Source organism: Scyliorhinus torazame, chromosome 31, assembly GCF_047496885.1.
Source record: "Scyliorhinus torazame isolate Kashiwa2021f chromosome 31, sScyTor2.1, whole genome shotgun sequence".
Taxonomy (NCBI): domain Eukaryota; kingdom Metazoa; phylum Chordata; class Chondrichthyes; order Carcharhiniformes; family Scyliorhinidae; genus Scyliorhinus; species Scyliorhinus torazame.
Genome location: NC_092737.1, coordinates 14,809,927 through 14,835,917, shown reverse-complemented (window position 1 = coordinate 14,835,917; position 25,991 = coordinate 14,809,927). Strand labels below are relative to the sequence as shown.

The following is a 25,991-nucleotide window of genomic DNA, read 5'->3' as shown; positions in this document are numbered from 1 at the left end:
CCCATCAAAGGTTCGGCACATAGTCCTGTATGGTGGGCAGCATAGACAGCTCCCTGGCGAGTTGCACGCATTTTTCTCCAAGCTGTCAGAATTTAGCATGGAAGACGGTATCCTCTTGTGGGGGACGCGTGTGATTGGCCCGGAAAATGGACAGGAGTTGATACTAAGGGACTTGCACAATGGGCATCCGGGTGTGACCAAAATGAAAATGTTGGCCCGGAGTTATGTCTGGTGGCCAGGCCTCGACACTGACATTGAGAAGGTGGCCCAAAACTGCTCCATTTGCCAGGAGCATCAGAAGCTTCTGCCGGCCGCGCCCCTACATCACTGGGAATGGCCAGGGCGGCCTTGGGCATGCTTGCATGCGGATTTTGCCGGCCCTTTTCAAGGATCCATGTTCCTTCTATTAATCGATGCCCAGTCTAAATGGTTCAAGGTGCATGGGTTGGTAGGCACAACCTCTGTTTAGTGCAGAAGATGGTAAGCACAACGTCCTGCGCAACAATCGAGAAGATGCGTTTGTCTTTTAGTACGCATGGCCTCCCCGAGGTGCTGGTCACGGACAACGGCACTCCATTCACGAGTGAGGAGTTGGCGAGGTTCATGAAGATCAACGGCATACGCCATATCCGCACCACTCCATACCACCCGGCTTCCAATGGGTTGGCGGAGCGCACAGTGCAGACATTCAAACGGGGCCTAAAGAAGCAATCTTCCGGGTCTATGGACACGAGACTGGCTCGTTTTTTGTTTTCATACAGGACCACTCCACATGCGGTGACTGGGGTAGCTCCCGTGGAACTCCTAATGGGCCGGAGACTTCGCATCTGCCTTAGCATGGTTTTCCCGGACATTGGCGCAAAACTTTGCCGCACTCAAGAACGGCAGGGATAGGGTTTTTCTCGGCATCGACCGATTCGGCAGAATGTGCCCGGTGACCCAGTGTCCGTTCGAAGTTTTGCTGGTGTTGATCAGTGGGTCCCTGGCGTTATTTTTCGCCGAACGGACCTATCGCTTACCAGGTGCAAGCCCAGGATCATCTCCAGCGCAAGCATGTAGACCACGTTCATTACAGAAGACCATTTCCATCAAAGATTCCCCACCCCGGAGCTCATTTTTATAGCCACAGAGATGAGATACAATCATCCTCTGGTGCCACACTCAAAGCCTGCGCTGGTCGTTGCAGAACCGCGTGGAGATAGAGACGCCGAGATGACGGAGGCAGCGAACTCCGACTCCGAGATGGAGACACAGGATGCCTCAGAGGGAGAGCCCACGGGCCGTGGATGTACAACCGTTATGCCGTTCATCACAGAAGCGCCATTCTCCGTCTCGTTACACGCCGCCCGATCCAGTGCGTCGTGCAAATGGTGTCCGGTGGAGAAATCATCAGCAGATTCCCTGCATAAATAGAGCTGGCCAGTTTGGAACCAGCTAGAGAGGAGTGAGCAGCAAGGGAGTTGCTGCTGCTGTTGTGTTGCTGCTGTTGTTGTGTATATATATGCTATTGTAAATAAATGTTATTTCTTTCTATCCTTCAACTCGTGCTGGATTCTTCGTGGCCTTCACAAAACTGTGATTGTTGTTGGAGAAGAGAAGCTTGAGGGGAGATTTGATCGAGGTGTTTCAAAACCATGAGGGGTTTGGACGTAGTCGAGGGGGAATGGGCAGACAGGTGGCAAATGAAGTTGAATGCAGAGAAAAGTAACGTGATTTATTTTGGTAGGAATAAAATGGAGGGACGATATGAAATAAAGGATATAACTTTAAAATGGATGCAGGAGGAGCAGAGGACCTTTTGTCCAGGTATGCGTCAAACATTGAAGGACAGGTTGAGAGGGCAGCTGAATAAAGCACACAGCATTCTGGGCATTATTCATAGGGGCATGGAGCACAAGAGCATGGAGGTGATGCTGAACTTAGTGAAATTACTAGCTGGAGGATTGCGTCCAGTTCTGGACGTCCCGATTTAAGAAGGAAGTAAAGGCATTGGAGCGGGTACAGAAAATATTCACAAATATGGTTCCGGGGAGGAACTTCAGTTTGGATGATAGATTGGCGAAGTTGGGATCTGCTCCCGATGGGATTCCGCATTTGCCCCTTTGACTTTCCTTGGTATTGTAGGCCCGGGTCTCCCGAGAGCCCAGGTGTTCTTGCACCTCGTGCGACACCCAGCCCTCTCACAGGCCTTGCCTCAAGTCCAGGTGGAGGAGACTTCAATGGAACTGACACACATCTGTTTTAGCCATTCATCATCACAACAGGCTGGATCAAATTAAACAATATCAGGTCTTGTCAGAACCATTTCCTATTCCAATATCATTCCAGATGGCAAAACCCCCAAACTGCTCTTCTCCCATGAAAACAGTCACCTTAGACCTTTCGCCCCCAATGTCACCTTCAAAAGTGTGAGGTTCTCACTCATTCTTACTCATTGACATCGAGGCCATGTCTTTATCTGCCGGAGATACATCACCCCTTCCCCACCCAGACAAATTACCCCTGAGCTTCCTCCCTACATTACCTCACATCCTCATAGTCCAAATACATCAGGCAACGGTTGCGCTTTCCATCCCCACACTACTTTCTCTCAAGCCCGAATCTCCAGAATCCCTCCTGCAACCCTCTTATCCAGCATCGACATGCTGTCACTCTGTAGCATCACCTGAAGATGTGGAGCTGGATTCTCTGTTTCTGAGACTAATTGCTGGCCCCGGCCTGGTGTTTGACGACAGCAAAAACGGTGCAACAGCTGCACTAATTCAGCAACTCTAAATGGGCTCGCATCATCGCTACATGGATCGCACCGGTTCAAAGCGATATGGCGCTGGATTCGTCGGGTGTGTGATTGGCACACATGGGCCGCGATTCTCCACTCCCACGGCAGTTGGGAGAATCGCCTGGGCCGCCAAAATTTCCGGGGACGCCGGTACGACGCCCTCCCGCGATTCTCCCAAGCGGCGGGAACGGCCCGGTCACGTTTCGCGGGCCGCAGGCCGGAGAATCGCCGGAGACACCCAAAATGGCGATTCTCCGGCACCCCCGCTATTCTCAGGCCCGGATGGACCGAGCGGCCAGGCCAAAACGGCGGGTTCCCCCCAGCGCCGTCCACACTTGGTCGCTACAGTTGTGGGCGGTGCGTGAACGCTGGGGGGGGCGGCCTGTGGGGGGGGCGAGGGGGGATCCTGCACCAGGCTTTACCTGGAATGTGGGGTGGCCCGCGATCGGTGCCCACTGATCGTCGAGCCGTCCTCTCTGAAGGAGGACCTCCTTCCTTCCGTGGCCCCGCAAGATCCGTCCGCCATCTTCTTGCGGGGCGAACTTAGAGCGGACGGCAAACACGCATGCGCGGATGACGTCCATTATGCGGCGCCGGCCACGTCATCTACGCGGCGCCGCTTTTACGCGGGCGACAAGGCCTGCCGCGGGTAGATGACACGGCCCCGATAGTGGCCCATTGTCAGGGCCTGAATCGGTCGGACCCGGGGCCATTCCGCGCCGTTGTGAACCTCGACGGCGTTCACGACGGCGCGGCCACTTTGGCGTGGGGGTGGAGAATCGCACCCATGATGCTCATACTCTGCAGCCGCACTTAACTGATCCCTCCCCCCACACACACACCGTCCCAGCCAACAAGATGGCTGGAAGGGGAGCAGCGCCACGGTTCAGCGCCGCCGAGCTGGACACCCTCCTGTGGAGGAGAGGCAGGCGGCCCTGTACCCTGGCCCGGGTGGAAGGCTGCCAGCGCCGTGCCTGGGCGCAAGTAGCAGACACGGTCAGCGCCGTGGGCAACTTTGTCTGGACTGGCATCCAGTGCAGGGAGAAACTGCACAATCCCCTCAGGTCGGCTAGGGTGAGTAGATCATAGAATTTACAGTGCCCCTGGCACCAACCACCCTTCCCCCCGCACACATGTAACCTGGACCCCCCCCCCCCCCCCAGTGGACGGCTGATTTCGCCACCCTTCCCACATGTCAGCACCCATGCCAGCCGCAATGGCCGGGTGCCCTGGCCACCGAGGCCATCATCTACCCAACCCATCGGCTGCATGCGTCGGAACGTCTAACAGTGTCATTGTCTGGGTTTGCCCTCCCCACCCCCCAGAAGAAGGCCACGCACAACTGTCTGGGAGCGGGGGATGATCGGAGGGGGACCACCAGACCTGTGCGGCCCCTCACTATGCCCGAGGCCTGAGCAGAGGGCCCTGCATGTGGTTGGCGGCCCAGAAGAAAGGGAGGTTGCCAACGCAGAGATCGGCGGCGGGCGAGCAAGTGGGATCCTGCCTAGTTGTGGGTCCACATGTGTGGATAAACCCCCCAACATCCCCCCCCTCACCACCCTTCACCCCCCCCCACCCTTCAACCCCGCCCCCAGCCAGAACTGGATGCGGCCGGTCCATCTAGACAACCCCGCCCCCAGCCAGTGCCCCCCACCCCCAGCCAGTGCCAGAGTCAGTGCCCCCAGCCAGAGCCAGTGCCCCCTGCCCCCAGCCAGTGCCAGAGCCAGTGCCCCCTGCCCCCAGCCAGAGCCAATGCCCCCTGCCCCCAGCCAGTTCCAGAGCCAGTGCCCCCCGCCCCCAGCCTGAGCCAATGCCCCCCAGCCAGAGCCAGTGCCCCCCGCCCCCAGCCAGTGCCAGAGCCAGTGCCCCTGCCAGAGCCGGAGCCCCAAGCCGGGCCCATCCAGGCTGAGTCGCCCCAGGAGACATGCGCCAACGGGGACCCAGGTCACAGGGCAGGAATCGCAGCAGGCCACCTCCACTCATAGAACATAGAACATTACAGCGCAGTACAGGCCCTTCGGCCCTCGATGTTGCACTGTGAAACCACTCTAAAGCCCATCTACACTATTCCCTTATCGTCCATATGTCTATCCAATGACCATTTGAATGCCCTTAGTGTTGGCTAGTCCACTACTGTTGCAGGCAGGGCATTCCACGCCCTTACTACTCTCTGAGTAAAGAACCTACCTCTGACACCTGTCTTATATCTATCTTCCCTCAATTTCAAGCTATGTCCCCTCATGCTAGACATCACCATCCGAGGAAAAAGGCTCTCACTGTCCACCCTATCTAATCCTCTGATCATCTTGTATGCCTCAATTAAGTCACCTCTTAACCTTCTTCTCTTGAACGAAAACAGCCTCAGGTCCCTCAGCCTTCCCTCATAAGATCTTCCCTCCATACCAGGCAACATTCTGGTAAATCTCCTCTGTACCCTTTCCAATGCTTCCACATCCTTCCTATAATGCGGCGACCAGAATTGCACACAGTACTCCAAATGTGCCGGACCAGAGTTTTGTACAACTGCAACATGACCTCATGGCTCCGAAACTCAATCCCTCTACCAATAAAAGCTAACACACCGTAGGCCTTCTTAACAACCCTCTCAACCTGGGTGGCAACTTTCAGGGATCTATGTACATGGACACCGAGATCTCTCTGCTCATCCACACTACCAAGAATCTTACCATTAGCCCAGTACTCTGTCTTCCTGTTATTCCTTCCAAAATGAATCACCTCACATTTTTCTGCATTAAACTCCATTTACCACCTCTCAGCCCAGCGCTGCAGCTTATCGATGTCTCTCAGTAACTTGTAACATCCTTCTGCACTGTCCAGAACTCCACCGACTTTAGTGTCATCTGCAAATTTACTCACCCATCCTTCTACGCCCTCCTCTAGGTCATTTATGAAAATGACAAACAGCAGTGGCCCCAAAACAGATCCTTGTGGTACACCACTAGTAACTGGACTCCAGTCAGAACATTTCCCATCAACCACCACCCTTTGTCTTCTTCCAGCTAGCCAATTTCTGATCCAAACTGCTAAATCACCCTGAATCCCATGCCTCCGTATTTTCTGCAGTAGCCTACTGTTGGGAATCTTATCAAGCGCTTTACTGAAATCCATATACACCACAACAACTGCTTTACCCTCATCCACCTGTTTGGTCACCTTCTCAAAGAACTCAATAAGGTTTGTGAGGCACGACCTACCCTTCACAAAACCGTGTTGACTATCTCTAATCAAATTATTCCTTTCCAGATGATTATACATCCTATCTCTTATAAACCTTTCCAAGACTTTGCTCACAACAGAAGTAAGGCTCACTGGTCTATAGTTACCAGGGTTGTCTCTACTCCCCTTCTTGAACAAGGGGACAACATTTGCTATCCACCAGTCTTCTGGCACTATTCCTGTAGACAAAGATGACTTAAAGATCAAAGCCAAAGGCTCAGCAATCTCCTCCCTAGCTTCCCAGAGAATCCTAGGATAAATCCCATCCGGCCCAGGGGACTTATCTATTTTCACACTTTCCAGAATTGCTAACACCTCCTCCTTATGAACCTCAACCCTTCTAGTCTAGTAGCCTGAATCTCAGTATTCTCCTCGACAACATTGTCTTTTTCCTGTGTGAATACTGACGAAAAATATTCATTTAGCACCTCCTATCTCCTCGGACCCCACGCATAACTTCCCACTACTGTCTTTCACTGGCTCTACTCTTACCCTAGTCATTCTTTTATTCCTGACATATCTATGGAAAGCTTTAGGGTTATCCTTGATCCTACCTGCCAAAGACTTCTCATGTCCCCTCCTGGCTCTTCTTAGCGCTCTCTTTAGGTCCTTCCTAGCTAAGTTGTAACTCTCGAGCGCCCTAACTGAACCTTCATGTCTCATCTTTACATAAGCCTCCTTCTTCCTCTTGACAAGTGTTTTGACTGCTTTAGTAAACCACGGTTCCCTTGCTCGACCACTTCCTCCCTGCCTGACAGGTACAAACTTATCAAGGACACGCAGTAGCTGTTCCTTGAACAAGCTCCACATTTCCATTGCGCCCATCCCCTGCAGTTTTCCTCTCCATCCGATGCATCCTAAGTCTTGCCTCATCGCATCATAATTGCCTTTCCCCCAGATATAACTCTTGCCCTGCGGTATATACCTATCCCTTTCCATCACTAAATTAAACGTAATCGAATTGTGGTCACTATCACCAAAGTGCTTATCTACCTCCAAATCTAACATTTGTATCATTACCCAGTACCAAATCCAATATGGCCTCGTCTCTCGTTGGCCTATCTACATACTGTGTCAGGAAACCCTCCTGCACACATTGGACAAAAACGGACCCATCTAAAGTACTCATTTCCAGTCAATATTTGGAAAGTTAAAGTCCCCCATAACAACTACCCTGTTGCTTTCGCTCCTATCCAGAATCATCTTTGCAGTCCTTTCCTCTACATCTCTGGAACTTTTTGGAGGCCTATAGAAAACCCCTAACAGGGTGATGTCTCCTTTCCTGTTTCGAACCTAAGCCCAGACTACCTCAGTAGACGAGTCCTCATCAAACGTCCTTTCTGCCACCGTAATACTTTCCTTGACTAACAATGCCACCCCTCCCTCTCTTTTACCACCTTCCCTGAGCATACTGAAATATCTAAACCCCGGCACCTGCAACAACCATTCCTGTCCCTGCTCTATCCATGTCTCCGAAATGGCCACAACATCCAAGTCCCAGGTACCAACCCATGCCGCAAGTTCACCCACCTTATTCCGGATGCTCCTGGTATTGAAGAAGACACACTTTAAACCACCTTCCTGCCTGCCGGTACACTCCCGCAACTTTGAAACCTTACTCATGACCTCACTACTCTCAACCTCCTGTATACTGGAGCTACAATTCAGGTTCCCAATCCCCTGCTGAACTAGTTTAAACCCTCCCGAAGAGCATTAGCAAATTTCCCCCCCAGGATATTGGTACCCCTCTGGTCCAGGTGTAGACCATCCCATTTGTAGAGGTCCCACCGACGCCAGAATGAGCCCCAATTATTCAGAAATCTGAAACCCTCCCTCCTGCACCATCCCTGTAGCCACGTGTTCAACTCCTCTCTCTCCCTATTCCTCGTCTCGCTAGCATGTGGCACGGGTAACAACCCAGAGATAATAACTCTGTTTGTCCTAGATCTAAGTTTCCACCCTAGCTCCCTGAATTCCTGCCTTACATCCCTATCCCTACCTATGTCGTTGGTACCTATGTGGACCACGACTTGGGGCTGCTCCCCCTCCCCCTTAAGTATCTCGAAAACACGATCCGAGACATCACGGACCCTGGCACCTGGGAGGTAACACACCAACCACGAGTCTCTCTCGTTCCCACAGAATCTCCTATCTATCCCCCTAACTATGGAGTGTCCAATGACTAATGCTCTACTCCTCACCCCCTTCCCTTCTGAGCAACAGGGACAGACTCTGTGCCAGAGACCTGTACCCCATGGCTTACCACTGGTAAGTCATCCCCCCAACAGTATCCAAAGCGGTATACTTGATACTAAGGGGAACGACCACAGGGGATCCCTGTACTGACTGCTTCCTCCCAGCCCCTTTCACCGTCACCCATCTATCTTTATCCTTCGGAGTAACTACATCCCTGAAGCTTCTATCTATAACCACCTCTGCCTCCCGAATGATCCGAAGTCACTTGACAACAGCTCCTCCACAAACCACCTTCAAGTTACGGTGACCACAATGCAAATTTCCCCCGCAACAACCAATCAGCAGCTCCGCTCTACTGCCCTCTGCTGGATGCTTGCCTTCACTTGAACAGCTAGGGTCTCTTGCACAGGTACTCCTTCAAGTTACAGTGACCGCAATGCACGTATGGAAATTTCCTCCGCAACAACCAATCAGCAGCTCCGCTCTCCTGCCCTCTGCTGGATGCTTGCCTTCACTTGAACAGCTAGGGTCTCTTGCACAGGTACATCTTCAAGTTACAGTGACCACAATGCACATATGCAAATTTCCCCCGCAACAACCAATCAGCAGCTCCGATCTACTGCCCTCTGCTGGATGCTTGCCTTCACTTGAACAGCTAGGGTCTCTTGCAGAGTTACACCTTCAAGTTACAGTGACCACAATGCACGTATGCAAATTTCCCTGCTGCTGTACTGTCTGGGGAACCTCCTCGGCATAGTGTTAGGGCGTAAGGCCAGAAAGTTAGACACCAATTAAGTTGGCACGGGTGCAGGGCACAGTTTAGTTACAGGGGCTAGGGCACAGATGTGTATATTTGTTCACAATAAACACCTGCTAACATCGCTGAAACCTGCCTTGGTGCTCTGTTTGTTGGGTGTGGGGGTGGGACAGTCAGTTCTGGCCAGTGGTGGTGGGGGGTGGGGGACGAGTGCATGCACCGTAAGTGGACCGTGCTCCCCACCCTCCCTTCCTCCCTCCCTCCCTGCCCCGGCCATCCCCAGCACCCCCATCCCAGGGATTCGACGGGACCGTGTGATGGGCTGGCCAGCTCATATGCAGGGATCACCCAGGTGGAAGGTGCTGCTGTGGACATGAGTCAGATGTTGTCTAACGATGTGGAGCATGGAGCTCATCACAGAGCAGGTTGTCATCATCCTCCATCCCATGGACCAAACCTGCTGTACCTGCCAATCAAGTGACCCAGCTCGCCGCACCGCAGGTATGTGTCGTGGAGCGGGTGTATATGCGGGTGATTTGGTGGTGTGGGAGGTGAGGGGGGTGTGGGTCTGGAATGGTGATGTCCGTACCCCTGGCCAGTAACTCCCTTACCCCCCTTAGTCGGTGAAACATGAGGCGACGAGGGCATCCCATGAACGCTGTCCCTGACGATGGCGTTGTGTGACCTGTCGGGCCCCATGTCCCGCTTACTATCCCCCTCACCCGCATCCTCCTCGTCTGAAGGTGGCCTGCTGTGCGATGTTGTGGAGGACTCAGCAGGCCACCACGATGCGGGCGACCCTCCTAGCCTCGTACTGGAGGACCCCTCCTGAGCAGTCTAGGCACGTGAAGTGCATTTTCAGGACTCCGAAGCAGCGCTCGACCACATCCCTGGTCGCTGTACGGGTATCGTAGCAGAGGTCCCCGTGCCGGTCTGTGGCGTCATCAGCCATAACCGCAACGGGTAACCCCTGTCGCCCAGCAGCCAACCCCGCAGCTGGGGTGGGGGGTGGGGGGTGGGGGGGGTGCCCCTCAAACATGTCGGGAATCACCAAGTGAGCCAGTGTGAAGGAGTCGTGCACGCTGCCAGGTATCGGGCACAGGCGAGCATGGTGCGCTGGGCGTTCATGGAGTGATACCCTGTTTGGCAGCCTATTATCCACCGGTGGCCGTAGGGCGACACGCATCCCGTCGATCACACCCTGGACCCGGGGCATCCCGGCGACGGCAACGAACCCCACTGTCTGGGCATCCTGGTGGGCGCAGTCCGCATGGAAGAGGATGTACTTTTCTGCCTGGGAATATAGGGTCTCCGTGACGGCACGGATACACCTGTGCGCCGATGTCTGCGATATCCTGGACAGGTCCCACTCGGCGACTGGGACGACTCCGTGACATAGGTCCTCAAATGACATGCGGTTGCGGTACACGCGGGGCCTCATGAGGTATCTCCTCGGCACCTCCTCTTCCTCCTGGACCTGTTGGGCGGCCGGCCCTCCAGCCTGTGTGGCTGCCCCCTGCCCCTCTGCAGCCCAATCCTCTGCTGCAGCCACCGCCTCCTCCCTGAGCGGCCTCCACTCACATTGCCATAGAGTATCTTTCAGAGCTGTGGCCATTGCCACAGCGGCCAGCATTGCTGGTTGATGTCTGAAAGCCATTCTCTGCAGTGGGTGAAATGCCAACATGTTAGACTGGCGCATACTTTGGGAAATGGAAGACATTGCCATCAGTACAAACTCTGTTCCCTCATCGCCAATTTAATCCCTCCACCCAGCTACTCTGAGGTTGAATACAATTGCTCACAACTTCCGCATCCTGGCCGACCTTGAGTGAAGTATCTGACACCGTATCATTTCCATCATAAAGGCCGCACACTTCCACCTCCGTAACCTCACCAGTCTCTGCAGTGGCCTGAGTCCAGCAGCTGCTGAAATCTTCACCCATGTTTCTGTCAGCTCCAGACCCGACTATTCCAGCCCTTTCCTGGCCGGCTCCACCCTCCATGGGTGTCAGCTAAACCTAACCCTCTTAACCTAACCCGTAACAAAGTGCTGCTCACTCACCTTGGCTGATCGCCGTTGGCTCCAAGTTCTGCAGTTTAAAGTTCAGATCCTCCCGTTCACTCTCTTACTGGGTGTGTCTCTTCCTATCCTGGTCACCTCCTCCAGCCCGACATCCCTCCAGGAAACCTCTGTTCCTACAACACGTGCCTCTTTGTGGTTCTCCTCATCCTCTGCCCCACCATTGGTGACGGTGACTCCCACCATCCAGACACTTTCCCCTTAACCTCTGTCTCTTCCTTTAGGAGCATCTTTGAAAAACAATCTCTTTGTCCAATCTCCTCCTAAATTATCCTTCTATGTTTCAGTGTTGGTTCTTGTCCAGTTGTGCCTCCGGGCAGTTGCAAATTAAAATCCAAACCTCATGACACATTCAGCAATTATCTAAATCTTTTTCCTGTATTGATCTGTCAAGTATTCAGAGTCGGACCTGGATTGTTGCCTGGCTACAGAAAAGGATTTCGGACAGGTTGACTCCCTTTTCAGCAATGAGACAGATTACATGTCAAGCGACTACCATTCCTGGCTGCGAGAGAGAAACCACATGGTCTTTTTGGCCAAACTCCATGGTCAAGTGGTGAGTTCCGTTGAAATTAGAGGCCGATTCACTTTTCAAATTGTGGAAATTGACATGTTGACAACCATTTCTATTTTGCCTCAATCCATTCCTAATCTCTCATAGAAACTAGGAGCAGGAGGAGCCCATTCGGCCTTTCGATCCTACTCCATCATTCATTATTTTTAAATATTTTTATTTTAACAGATTGACAATTTTACACATAAAGCATGTGCTTTCTTACGTACAATTTTACACGCACCCCTTCTATCAGCCCTTCCCCCTCTCTGCTCCCCTTTCCCGCCCCCCCTCCTGCCCCGAGAAGACTCTTCTCGGAGGTTCATGATTATTTTAAGGCCATTCTGTGTTTGATGTAGAGGAGCAGGTCATCCGCATCGAGTGAAACTCTGTGCTCTCTGACTCCTCTTTGGATGCCCCTACAGCCTTTGGCGTCTCGCAGAGCGATTGCCAGGGAGTCAATTGCCAGGGCAAACAGTGGGGTGGGGGGGGGGGGGCGGGGGGGGTTAATATCAGGCATCCCTGCCTTGTGCAGCTGCACACATTCAGAGCTGGTGTTGTTGGTCCGAACACTTACCTTGGGGGTGCTGTACTGGAGTTTCATCACGAGGTGAACCCTGTCCCTAACCCAAACCGCTGCAGTACCTCAATGCGAGACTGCCATTCGACTGTCGTAGGCCTTTTCTGCGTCTAGGGAGATGATCACCATTGGTGTTCTCTCCCCGGATGGGGTTTGTATTGCATTCAGCAGCCGCCTGATGTTCGCAGTTGGCTGTCTACCCTTAAGAAAGCCCGTCTGGTCCGCTGTGACCACTTCTGTTCTCCAGTCTCCTAGACAGGACTTTTGCGAGTACCTTCGCATCCACATTAAGCAGCGAAATGGGTCTAGATGATTTGCATTCCGTTGGGTCTTTGTCTTTCTTGGGTATCAGCGATATCGTGGCCTATGTTGGAGGCCGGATGCCCCTTGCTCGCGAATCTGCGAACATTTCTCGTAGGTGCAGGACTAGGGTTAGTGTAAATCTTTTATAGAAGACCATTGGGAACCCACTGGGTCCCAGTGTCTTCCCCACACGGAGTTGATGCTCTCCATGACCTCTCCCAGTCCTATTGATGCTTCCAGTTCCCCCCGACTGTCGTCACCTACGACTGACATGTCCAGTACATCCAGGAATTGTTTCACCCCCGCATCGGGAGGTGTGCAGTCCCTGATGGAAGGCCTCAAATGCTTGGTGGAGCATTTTTGGTTCAGTTACCAGTCTGCCCCTGCTATCTTTCACCTGTGCTATTTCCCTCATGTCTGCCTCCTTTTTCAGCTGGTGAGCAGTTTCTCCCTGCTTGTAGAAGTCCCCCGTGTCTGGCGGAGTTGGTGCACTGGTGGATAGCAGATTAAAGTCAATTTGTAGCTTTTTCCTCTCCGCCAGAAGCTGTACGGTCGGGGCTTCAGAGTATTTTCTGTCGATCTCCGGGATGAAGTTGATCTGTTGCTGCCTAGCTGCCCTCTCCTCCCTGGCCCTACATGTAGGCTACAATCTCTCCCCTAATCACCGCTTTCAATGCCTCCCAGAACATGGAAGGTGAGACTTCCCCATTCTGGTTGTTAGTAATGTCCTCACCTGTGGCCTGTGATGTTTTCTGGCAGAAGACCTTGCCGGTTAAGAAGGTCATGTCCAGCCTCTACGTGGGGTGCTGGGCACGGCCCGTCTCCAACCTCACATCCATGTCGTGCGGAGTGTAGGAGCGTTTCCAAGGCTTGTGTATTGAGCCAGCTTTTACGTGGGGTTCCTCCTTCATAGAGAATCATAGAATCATAGAATTTACAGTGCAGAAGGAGGCCATTTGGCCCATCGAGTCTGCACCGGTTCTTTGAAAGAGCCTACCCAAGCCCACACCTCCACACTATCTCCATAACCCAGTAACCTCACCCAACACTAAGGGCAATTTTGGACACTAAGGGCAAATTGTTTTTGTTACCAAAGTGGATAACCTCACATTTATCCACATTATCCTGCATCCGCCATTCATTTGCCCACCCACTCAACTTGTTCAAATTAAACTGAAGGATTTCTGTATCCTCCTCACAGCTCACCCTCCCACCCAGTGTCATCTGGAGATTTTGGGTGGGATTCCACATCCCGCTGCACCCATTTTATGGTGCGGTGTGCCCCCGCCAGCAGTGGGATCCTTTATCCCGCCAGCCGAACAATGGGGTTTCCCATTTTGGGCACCCCCAAGATGTTGTGAAAACCCCGGGCAAGAGTGCGCTGCCGGCGCAACGGAGAATCCTGCCGGGGAGAACCTCGTCCTTTATACTTAGTTCTCTCCTCTAAATCATTAATATATATTGTGAACAACTGGTGTCCCAGCACTGATCCCTGCAGTACCCCACTACTCACCACCTGCCATTCGTAAATAAAAACATTTATTTCTACTGTTTGTTTCCTGTCTGCCAACCAGTTTTCTATCCATCTCAATACACTGTCCCCAATCCCATGTGCTTCAATTTTAATTTTGACAGATGGTGGCGAAGTGGTATTGTCACTGGACCATAATCTACAGACCCAGGGTACTCTGGAGTCCCAGGCCACTGCAGATGGTGAAATTTGAATGCAGTAAAATTCTGGAATTAAAAGTCTCGTGATGACTCGATTGTCACAAAAAACCATCTGGTTCACTCATGTCCTTTAGGGAAGCAAATCTGCCGTCCTCACCCGGTCTGGTCTATGTGTCCAGACCCACAGCCATGTGGTTGACTCTCAACTGCTCCTCAAGGGATGGGCAATAAATGCTGGCACAATCTGCAACGCCCATGTCCCATGAACGAATGAGAAAAACTTTGTAGACAGCCTTCTGGAAGTCAAAATATACCACATTCACTGGTTGCCCCTCATCAACTCTACCAGTTGCATCCTCGAAGAATTCCAGTTGATTTGTCCAACATGATTTCCCTTTCATAAATCCAAACTGTCCGATTCTGCCACGGCTTTCCAAGTGCTCTGCTATAAAATCTTTGATAACGGGCTCCCGAATGTTGCCCAATACCGACATCAGGCTTACTGGTCTGTAATTTCCTGTTTTTTCTTTACCTTGCTTTTTAAATAGTGGGGTTACATGAGCTGCCCTCCAATCTGCAGAAACTGTTCCAGTGTCTCTAGAATCCTGGGAGATGACCACCAATGCATCCACTATTTCTAGAGCCACTTCCTTAAGTACTCTGGGATGTAGATTATCAGGCCCTGGGGATTTAACAGCCTTCAATCCCATCAATTTCCCCAACACCATTTCTCCACTCAGAATGATCTCCTTCAATTCCTCTCTCTCACTAAACCCTCCGTTCCCCAATATTTTTGGTATTTATTTGTGTCCTCCTTTGTGAAGACAGAAACAAAGTATGCATTTAGTTGCTCAGCCATTTCTTTGTCCCCTATTATACATACCCCTGTTTCTGACTGTAAGGGACCTACATTTGTCTTCACCAATCTGTTTCTCTTTACGTACCTAAAGAAACTTTTATAGTCATATGTTTTAATGTTCCCTGTTAATTTACTCTCATACTCTATTTTCCCCTGCTTAATCAATCCCTTGATCCTCCATTCTTGAATTCAAAAGTGCTCCGAATCCTCATGCCTGTTGTTTTTTTTTTGTTGGCTAATCTGTATACTTCTTCCTTGGATCTAATGCTATCGCTACTTTCCATTGTTTAGCGATCTTTCCCATTTTACCTTTTCACCATACAGGAATAAAGAATTATTGCAGTTCCCTCATGCGCTCTTTGAATGTTCGCCATTGCTTGGCCACTGCCATCTCTTTAAGAAATGTTTCCCAATCCATCATAGCCAATTCAACCTCATACCATCGTAATTTTCTTTATTAAGATTTAGGACACTATCCCAGAATCAACTTCGTCACTCTCCAACTTGATGAAAAATAATTTCATGTTATGGTCACTCATTAACGAAGCAGTACCACGCAACTTGATTGCCAATGATTCCTTTCTCATTACACAATACACAGTCTAGGATGACCCATTCTCCAATAGCTTCCTCAACGTATTGGTCCAGAAAACCATCCTATATACACTCCAGGAATTCCTCCTCTACGGTATTGTGATTAATTTGATTTGCCCAATCTATATGCAGATTAAAGTCACCAATAATTACAGATGTTCAGTGTCACACACATTCGGACACCCGTGTTGGGGTGTCAAACACACAATCACCCAAACACACAATCACACACAACACACATACACACAATCACACGCAACACACATAAATGGATCACACACAACACACACAGGATCACACACAACGGACACCTACAGACACACACACACAACATACACAGCACACCCACACACACACAGAATCACACAAACACCCACACACACAGGATCATACACAACACACACACCCAAACAAAGAATCACACACAAAACCACACACACACACATACAAAGAATCACACACACAAACAAACACAGAATCACACACAACACACACAGAATCACACACAACACACACAGAATCACACACAACACACACACAGAATTACAGACAACACACCCACAGAATCACACATAACGCACACACACAGAATCACACATAACGCACACACAGAATCACACACAACACACACAGAATCACACACAACACACACAGAATCACACACAATACACAGAATCACACACAACACTCACAGAATCACACACACAGAATTACCGACAACACACACACAGAATCATACATACCACACACACACAATCATACACAACACAATCACACACACACAGAATTACAGACAACACACACACAGAATCATACATACCACACACACACAATCATACACAACACAATCACACACACACAGAATTACCGACAACACACCCACAGAATCACACATAACGCACACACAGAATCACACACAACACACAGAATCACACACAACACTCACAGAATCACACACACAGAATTACCGACAACACACACACAGAATCACACATAACGCACACACAGAATCACACAACACACACAGAATCACACACAACACACACAGAATCACACACAATACACATACTGAATCACACAGAACAAACACATACACAAAGAATCACACACACAGAATCACACACATACACACAGAATCACACACAACACACAGAATCACACACAGAATCACACACAACACACAGAATCACACATAACACAGAATCAGGCACAACACACACAGAATCACACAGCACACACAGAATCACACAAAACACACACGCACAGAATCACACACAACATACACACAGAATCACTCACACACAGAATCACACACACACAGAATCAGGCACAACACACACAGAATCACACAGCACACACAGAATCACACAAAACACACACGCACAGAATCACACACAACATACACACAGAATCACACACACACAGAATCACCCACAACACAGAATCACACACAACACACACAGAATCACACAGACACAATCACATACAATACACACACAGAATCACACACAGCACACACATAGAACCACACAAAACACACGCACAGAATCACACACACGCACAGAATCACACAACGCACACTGAAGCACACGCACACACAGAATCACACACACACGGAATCACACACGCACACACAGAATCACACACACAGAATCACACACAGAAACACAAACAAACACACACACGGAATCACACACAGACTCAAACATAATCACACATGCACAGACACAATGATATACACACACAAAGACACAAAATGCACACAACACACGCACATCACACACACACGTCACACAAACAATAACATCCATCACACATACACACACAGTTGCACAAATCCACATATCCATCTCAAACATTGCGTATACAATGTTTCGTCTTGAGATGATACTCATCTCGCTTTGACTCTGTGGAGATTGCAATCAACTTCTGTATGCTTTAGAAGTGTCCTTGTCTGTAAACAGGGTGAGGTCCCTGAGCCAAATCTGTATTCATTCTGTTCCTGTCCCATTTATGCCACAGGTTTGACCACTGTGAGTATCCTGGGTGCTATAAATAGGAACTTAGACTGGAAAATGAGCAAGTTAAGGTGAACCTTTCTAATCGCTGGTTGGGCCTCAGCTGGAGAATTAGGCCCAATTCTGGGCACCGTGTTGGAGGAAGTTATGGCGAAGGTGCCGAGGAGATTTAGCTGGAATCTGGAGATGAGTGGCGGAATTCTCCGGTTCAGACTCTGACGCCAGGACTGAATCAGCGGTGTTCTACGGCAGCAAAATTGGTGCAATGTCAACTATTAATGGGCTGGCACCGGCGGCATGTGGAACACGACCAATTCCAATGAAAAACAGTGTCTGATTAGGCGGAATCAGGATTGACTCTCCAGAGTCTGACAGGCGGCAACCACACTGGGGCTGGGTTAGCACACTGGGCTAAATCGCTGGCTTTTAAAGCAGACCAAGCAGGCCAGCAGCACGGTTCAATTCCCGTACCAGCCTCCCCGAACAGACGCCGGAATGTGGCGACTAGGGGCTTTTCACAGTAACTTCTTTGAAGCCTACTTGTGACAATAAGCAATTTTCATTTCATTCACATAATTTCTTCACTCCTGACACACCCAGCCAACAAGATGTGAGCAAGCAGAAGGGCACCCCGTTCCACCAACGCCACACAGCCCCCATCGCATCACCACCCCACACCGCCCCCCTCCACCACCACCACCACCCCAACCCGCGTTCCAATAATGCTTTTGTCTTGTGTCTTGCAGGATCTCCCAATGAGGCAGACACTTCTGGTGCCCCCCCCCCCCCCCCGACCCCAACCACAACCCCTGGAGGAGAGCAGCGAAGAGGAGGAGGAGGACAGGGAAAGCGACGGGAGCCAACTTGGGACGCAGCCTAAGACACCCAGAGCACCAGTCCAGGAATGGCACTGACTTCCCAACACAGTTGTCTCCAACACCCTCCACCATCCCAGACGCACTCACCTCGCTCCCGCACTTTAGTGAAGTGGCTCCTGGGACACACAGTTGCTCTGGAGGGGGCAGACAGTCAGACGGCAGGCAGACCCCAGGGACCAGCAGCCGTCCAGATGGGTTTTGAGCTTCTGGAAAGGGCACCTCCATCTGTGCTGGAGATGCAGTCACAGAGCCTGGGACTGTATGAAGGGGTGGTGGCAACCATCCAGCACCTGCAGGTGCAGTTGGAGGAGTCAAAATTCCTGCAGGAGCAGGGGGTAGTGAGGGATGGCCGCAGAGGGGGCGCTAGGGGCGAGGATGGGTGTGGGGTAGTGCAGACGTTGGGGTTGGACTTGTCCCAGGGTCCCCAGTTCAGCCGGTGCTCACCGCTCCTGTGTCCAACTCCCCCCCCCCCTATGAGGTGATCTCATAGAAAGGGGGGAGGTGGCGTAGGGAGGGTGCTCATGGCAGGAGGTGGGGGTGATGGGATGTCCGTGCCAATGGCCAGGTCTCCAAGTCAGTGAACTTGGAGGCGATTAGAGTGTCCCTTGAGCGCTGGCCCAGGCCCACATGTGTGGCCTCCCGTGCAAGCCCGGGCTTCATGTCCTGACGAATACTGCCGTTTATCCCCTCATCCAGCCCCCCCCCTCTGTACGTGTTGTAGAGGACGCAGCAGGCCGCCACGATGCGGGCGACCCTCTCAGCTTCATACTGGAGGGCCCCTCCAGAGCGCCCAGGCACCTGAACTGCATCTTCAGAATACCAAAGCACCGCTTAATCAAGCCCCTGGCCATGGCATCGATGTCGGAGTAGCTGACATGGAGGCCTGTGTCAGTCTGTGGCCTCCGGATAGGCATCATCAACCAGGGCTGCAGTGGATAACCCCTGTCGCCCAGGAGCCAATCCCTCAGCCTATGGTATTATCATACATGGAGGTAATGCAAGGGTTGATTAAATGGATACAGACAGCCACTAGAGGGAGCTAAGTATATAAGGGTTGGAGAAGGTGGTAGCAGCACGAGTGAGGAATTAGCTAGAGTGTCTGAAGATGGAGAATAGTTTAATCTGGAAGTGAGTTAGATGTAGAGAAGAATAGTTTATGTGTTATTAATCAACTGTTTGTTTCTCAGGGATAAGTGTTGATCCCCGTTCAGTTAAGTAGTGTTAATAAAGTTAGTCTTGTTCTTTGGATCAACACTACAGATCAAACCATGAGGGTAAAGTAAAACAGAGAACTACACACAGCCTGCGGGGGAGAGGGGGCCTCAAAGTGGTCAAGAACCAGAGGTCTGGGAGACCCCAGAGAGGTCCTTACTCAACGCCTGGGAGGTCCTGTGTCATAAAGGTTCAGGGCAACCGCCAACCTGGCGGCCAAAGGAGAGGGTATCTTCCCCCATACCCCACGATCCCAAGTGTGCCATCATTTGTCAGATATGTCGCACTGTCTCCCTGCTCAGCCGGAGTCTCCAATGGCATGCCCGGTCCTCGAATAAGAGTTGCTGCCGGCACACGAGGCCCTGTTAGCACCTCCTCCATGCCAGCAGGTGGCAGCTGGTGGTGGAGGGAGGTGGAGAGTTGGTGGGGTGGAAGGTGGGGGATGGGCTGGCGGGGTGGTGGGGTGGGGGAATCCATACGACCGTTGTCACTCTGCACAGCCACAGGCCACAGTCGGAGGTCAATGGGGTACGCAGAAAGATGGCTGCCGCGCAGCCCCCGGCAATGGCGGGCGGTCTGTACCTGGCCACCCAACCCCACGGCCTATCTCCTGGTCCCCCCACCACTGCCCACCCGGGCCTAGCAGACGTTCCCCACCCCCTCCCCAACCAGCCCTGCCAGTGGGTCGGCAGCCCACGTTCGCGCCTCTCAGTGTCCTACCTCCTCTCTCTCCCTCATCAGCCATGGCATCTGTAACCGCCTATATCCCGATTTTTAATACCACAAGTGAAAATCACCATCGGTAATCCCCCTACGGAGGCGGAGCATCGCGGAGGCCCCTGAGAATACTGGGGCAGACCCACTAATGATGTACCAATGGCGTTTACTGTACAAGCGGAGTAGAACGAATCGACGCTGCTGTAGAAGTGCTGGAGCATGGCATTCTGTTGGGCACTGGCCACAATTTGGCCTCATGACTGATTCTCTATCCAATCGCCTTTCCCGTTTTCGCCATTGGCCGATGGAGAATCCCAGCCCAGGCTGTTTAACTCAGTTGCCTGGACAGCTGGTTCATGATGCAGTGCGGGGACAGCAGCATGGGTTCAAGGAAGCATGTTCTTGCTATGGAGGGAATGCAGTGAAGGTTTACCAGGCTATTTCCTGGGATGGCGGGACTGTCATATGAGGAGAGATTAAGTTGATTAGGATTAGATTCATTGGAGTTTAGAAGAGTGAGAGGAGGTCTCATAGAAACTTACAAAATTCTAACAGGATTAGACAGGTTAGTTTCAGAAAGAATGTTCCGGATGGTGGGGGAGTCCAGAACTAGGGGTTATAAGATTCCCCTTATCTCTCGCTCATAAATAAGGGGCTGAATTCTCCGATCTTCAGGCTATGTCCTGATGCCAGTGTGGGAACGGTGGTGTTTTACGACCTAAAAATTGGGGCAAAACGGCCACCGATACACTGTCTGGTGGGGGGCTAGCAGGCAGGCAGCGTAGAGCACCCGGCTCTAGCTGCCGATACAGCCGGAGAATTGGCGAGTCCATAGCCGCGCATGCGCACGGCGGCAGCCTGCAACATGGTGCCTGCCGCGCGCAGACCCGACCTGCCAAATAATGCCCCCACTTTGGCCAGGCTTGCGGCCCCAAAGACCACCCCCCACGGTGCCCCCAGCCCCTGGCAAAGTCCCCCTGCCCGGGGATCGGCTCTCCCCCAACTGTGTCCGTGCTGGATTGAGTCACAGCCGCCATGCTGAGTCCCCGACAAATAATAACATGAGAGACCCACGCCGTTGAGAACTCGGCCGGTCAGGGGCGGAACATCGCGAAAGCGGCACCGACCCTGATTTCGGCGCCAATGTTGAGTGCCGAACACGATTTCACTGTCGGCGACGGGAGAATCCTGCCCAAGGCCTCAGTCCAGTTGAATAGATATACGAAGCACTGTTTATTTTTTTAAGAACTCATTTGATATATTTGCACAAAATTAAATCGAAAAGCTTTTCTGTGTCCATTGAAATGTCCTTGAGACACTGAAAGCAAAAACTTCAAAATAATAGTGACTCCAGATTTACAAAACAAAAGTCATTTCAACAAAAGACCTTTTTAAAAGTAATTTTCACGAATGCTTCAAGGATCTCCGACGGCTAAACTTCTTATCTCTAATCAGTCAAACGGGAATCCTTATCTGGGTTTAGCCCCTTTACTTCGTTTTCTGGTCCTAATTCTCAGCTGAGACCGCCTTGGTTCATTCAGGAAAGTATCAACCACTTAACAGGTGATTGGTTAATTAGATATTAATCAATTACTCCAAATTAATTAACTTTCCCACGACTCTTGTTCCATGTTCAAACTCCCTACGTCACATCTGGTCTCAGTTACAAGATTGTTTCAAACTTGTCAAATGTACTCTCATATCACTTACTTGCAGTACATTATTCGCAACATTTGAGACAGTCATGGACAATATTTAAAAGTTTAGCCAATTTTATAACTTACTCATATTTCTACAAATTCAATAATTTTCAAGAATCATTTTATTTTCCAGTATATTTTAGTAATATATTGAAGAACCCCCACCTATAATTGTTGAATCCGACAAGGGTCATAGTTTGAGGATAAGGGGTAAACCTTTTAGGATTGAGGTGAGGAGGACTTTTCAGAGTAACTTCATTGCAATGTTAATGTAAAGCTCAGTAAAAACAAAAGTCTTCACCCAGAAAGTGGTGAATCTGCTAGCACAGAGAGTAGTGAGGTCAAAACATTGTGTAATTTCAAGAAGGAATTAGATACGGCTCTTGGGGCTAAAGGGATCAAGGGATATGGGGGGAAGGTGGGATCAGGGTATTGAACCTGATGATCAGCCACGATCATAATGAATGGCGGAGCAGGCTCAAAAGGGTTATGGTGTTCGGGCCGGAAAGTGGAGCTGAGTCCACAAAAGATCAGCCATGATCTCATTGAATGGTGGAGCAGGCTCGAGGGGCCAGATGGCCTACTCCTGCTCCTAGTTCTTATGTTCTTAAAAGGCCGAATGGCCTCCTGCTACTATTTTCTATGTATGTTTCAATTCCCGTACCGGCTGAGGTTATTCATGAAGGACCACACCGCCTACTCAACCTCGGTCCTCGCCTGAGGTGTGGTGACCCTCAGGTTAAATCACCACCAGTCAGCTCTCCCCCCTCAAAGGGGAAAGCAGCCTATAGGTCATCTGGGTCTGTGGCGACTTCACCTTTTTTATTTACCTCTCTATTTCCAGATCGGTGTGTGTTCTTCTCACATCGTGGATGATGGACAGACAGCCCTGTTGGAATGTGCAAAAGTAGCTGCTTCGGAGAGAGGCAAAGGAGCTGCACGGCTGATGTACAAAAACCTTATAGAGCTTGTAAGAGCGAGGTATCCGGAGGTGAAGAAGCAAAGTTTTATCTCAGATCCCAAGCTCGACAGAGGATTTTGTGTATTAGGCAAACAGGTACAATTCGCGTGCAGTTATACTCTCACACCAGCTGTGATTCACTAGGTTTCACTATTGTTTGTGAGCTGTAACGTTCTGGGTTTGTGATCCGATCAGAATTAAATCAATAAAACAAAAGCTAACATTTGCTGCCTGGGAAAAGCAGGCAGCATAATCAAATACCCCCCCCCCCCCACCCGGCTTACTCACTCTTCCAATTTCTTCCATTGGGCAGGAGATACAAAAGTCTGAGAACACAGACTCAAAAACAGCTTCTTCCCCGGTGGCACCAGACTCCTAAACGACCCCTTTATGGACTGACCTGATTAATACTACACCCCTGTATGCTTCACCTGATGCCGGTTTCTATATATTTACATTGTGTACCTGGTGTTGCCCTACTATGGGTATTTTCTTTTTTCTTTTCTTCCCATGTATTAAATGACTTGTTGAGCTGCTCGCAGAAGAATACTTTTCACTGTACCTCAGTACACGTGACAATAAACAAATCCAAACCAGTACGGAGAGAGTGCTGCACGGTCAGTGGTGCTGTCTTTTTGGATGAGGCAGTGCGCTGATGCCACAAGTGTCCGATCATTGGTTGATCACACACTGGAACCTGCCCCCCACCATCCCGACCAGACCCCTGCCGAACACCCCCCCGCCCCCCCCCCCCCCCCCCCCCCCCGCCCCCCCCCTGTCGTTCCAGCTAGATCAACCACTCCCGGTGCCACCAAATACGACGTTGCATTCTCCCGGATCAACCCCGCTCCTGGACTAACCTCCGTCCCAGGCTGGCCTCCCTCCCGGAAGACAGCTACCCCTCCTAGACTGCACCCACCCCTCCAGGACTGAGCCCCCCTTCCTCCCAGACTGACTGATCCTCTGCCGATTCCAGACATTCCCGAAACTGATATCATACCCACTCCCTGAAAATTCTCCCTTTAAACCTCCCTCTTTACAGCAGCTGATCCTGTAAAAAGGGGGAGTGACTGACCTCTCTGCGCCCCAGTTACTCCACGATGATGCCGCCGGGGGTGGGCTTCGCTGCTCCTCTCTCACCCAGCCTGAGTGAGGAGGGTTGGGCGAGAGAGCAGCTTAGTAATTACAGCGTAGCTCAGTCTGGCGAGAGTGGCAATCTGACGGAGATCGCCACCCTGCAGAGGGTAAGGGACAATATTTCATCCTCATTCCACATTTTCCTCACTAACACTTTCCTCGCTATCTTCCATTACCAGTCCCTGATTTCTCTTCGAGTTCCATCGATAAATGTCCCCACTTTGATAAGTGAGGTGATCAGTAACATGAAGAAACGTGGGGATGAATATTACGAACCGATTCCTCTCCAGCCGGACGATGTGCAGTCGATATTCCTGAACAGAACCGTGATCGACACGTTGCTGCCGGGCGGGAGAATCATTGTGAATGGATCCGTGTTCAAACCGCTGGAGAGTAACCTGGATATTTTATTGAAGCGAGATATCGTCTGGAGAGCTAATCGAAAGGGGAACCCACGGGCTCTGAGTTTGGGCACAGCTCCCTACAGAGATCCCATGGGGAACCGTGTTTTCGTGATCAACATGTTTGGGGAAGATTTATCAGCTGTGAAAAGTGTCTTCCTCTCTCAGCTGCAAAGCCTGCCTCCTTTACAAGAGAACGTAATCTGTCTCCTGTCTGTAAATTCATCACTGTCCCCACAGATGTGGGAATTCTGTATCAATGAAATGGGGCATGAGAAAGGGAAGCAATACTGGAATGATGAGATTATAGTGGAGGATGATATTTCGCAAAACTATATTTGATGATAACGAACAGACTCCTTACCCCTGCCTCACCAATATTACAAGGTTTGCTCCAAAGTCCTTGTCTTCTTCAGCCATTTTTCTATATCCTTGCTCCTCTTTCCCCTCCTGTTATTTTGTGATCGGCAGTCCTAAAAAGCAAATTATCACAGTTGCCAAAAATCCAAGATAAATGCAGTGTCTGTGGAGCGAGAAACCGAGTTAATGTCTGTGGTTGACTTGTGATAATTGCTGACTTAAGGGCAAAGTAAGGCTTGGGGACCAATTGGGACGCAGAGTGGTTAATCACCCCAGGTGTAAGAATCCTCCTGTTTAAACCTGATTTGACTTGTGTATTCCCTTTATATTTTTGGTTTCTTGGCTATTACAATTTTTGCATCTGGAAGATAACTGATACACCCCCACCCCAGCAGATGTGCCAGTTGGGTTTGGCCTCTGGCGACCCCAGGTAGCAGTGCTGTTTGGTCTGGCCCAGTGATGATATATTTTGATGGACTTGGCTGACAGCAAATCGGCTACTTTGATTTCCTGGGAATTGACTGGCACTCGATGATGATTGGTGCTGGTATTCCAGAATGTTCTGCCAAACTCAGACAGGCTCCATTTTGCAGAGTGAAGTTCACTTTTGATTAAGAGGCTTAGAGTGCCGCAGTCCTGAACTCTCTCTCTCACTTACCTGATGACCTCTCTAAGGTCCTGAAGAAAATGCCTCTCTCTCTCTCTCTCTCCCTCTCTCCAGAGCCATTTAAACCTGCAGGAAGATTCAGACCAACACTGGCTGCAGGCCAGATGTGGTATTTGGAACCCTCCATTTAAAATCTGCTAATTGGAGAACTCTAATCTGACCTCAGTGAGGCTGATAACTGTGAGTTCCAGCTGAATGCACATGCCAGAAGATCTCATCCAACTGGTGGTTTTCAACACTCTGCGCCCTGAGAAGAAAGCCGACTACAAAGACTTCAACATCAGCAATAAGAACACAACTCTCTTACTTCCACATTTTAATCCCTATCAGT

At 50.7% G+C, this 25,991-nt stretch overlaps 1 protein-coding gene across 1 annotated transcript; it reads left to right on the top strand.

The window, feature by feature from the left end:
- The first annotated feature begins 1,733 nt into the window (after positions 1 to 1,733).
- Positions 1,734 to 25,429, top strand: LOC140404574 (histidine N-acetyltransferase-like). Its single transcript, XM_072493177.1, has 5 exons — positions 1,734 to 1,806; positions 2,329 to 2,408; positions 11,444 to 11,605; positions 22,979 to 23,191; positions 24,412 to 25,429. The coding sequence occupies exons 1-5, from the start codon at positions 1,734 to 1,736 to the stop codon at positions 24,973 to 24,975; spliced, it is 1,092 nt and encodes a 363-aa protein (XP_072349278.1). The 3' UTR covers positions 24,976 to 25,429.
- The last annotated feature ends 562 nt before the right edge of the window (positions 25,430 to 25,991 follow it).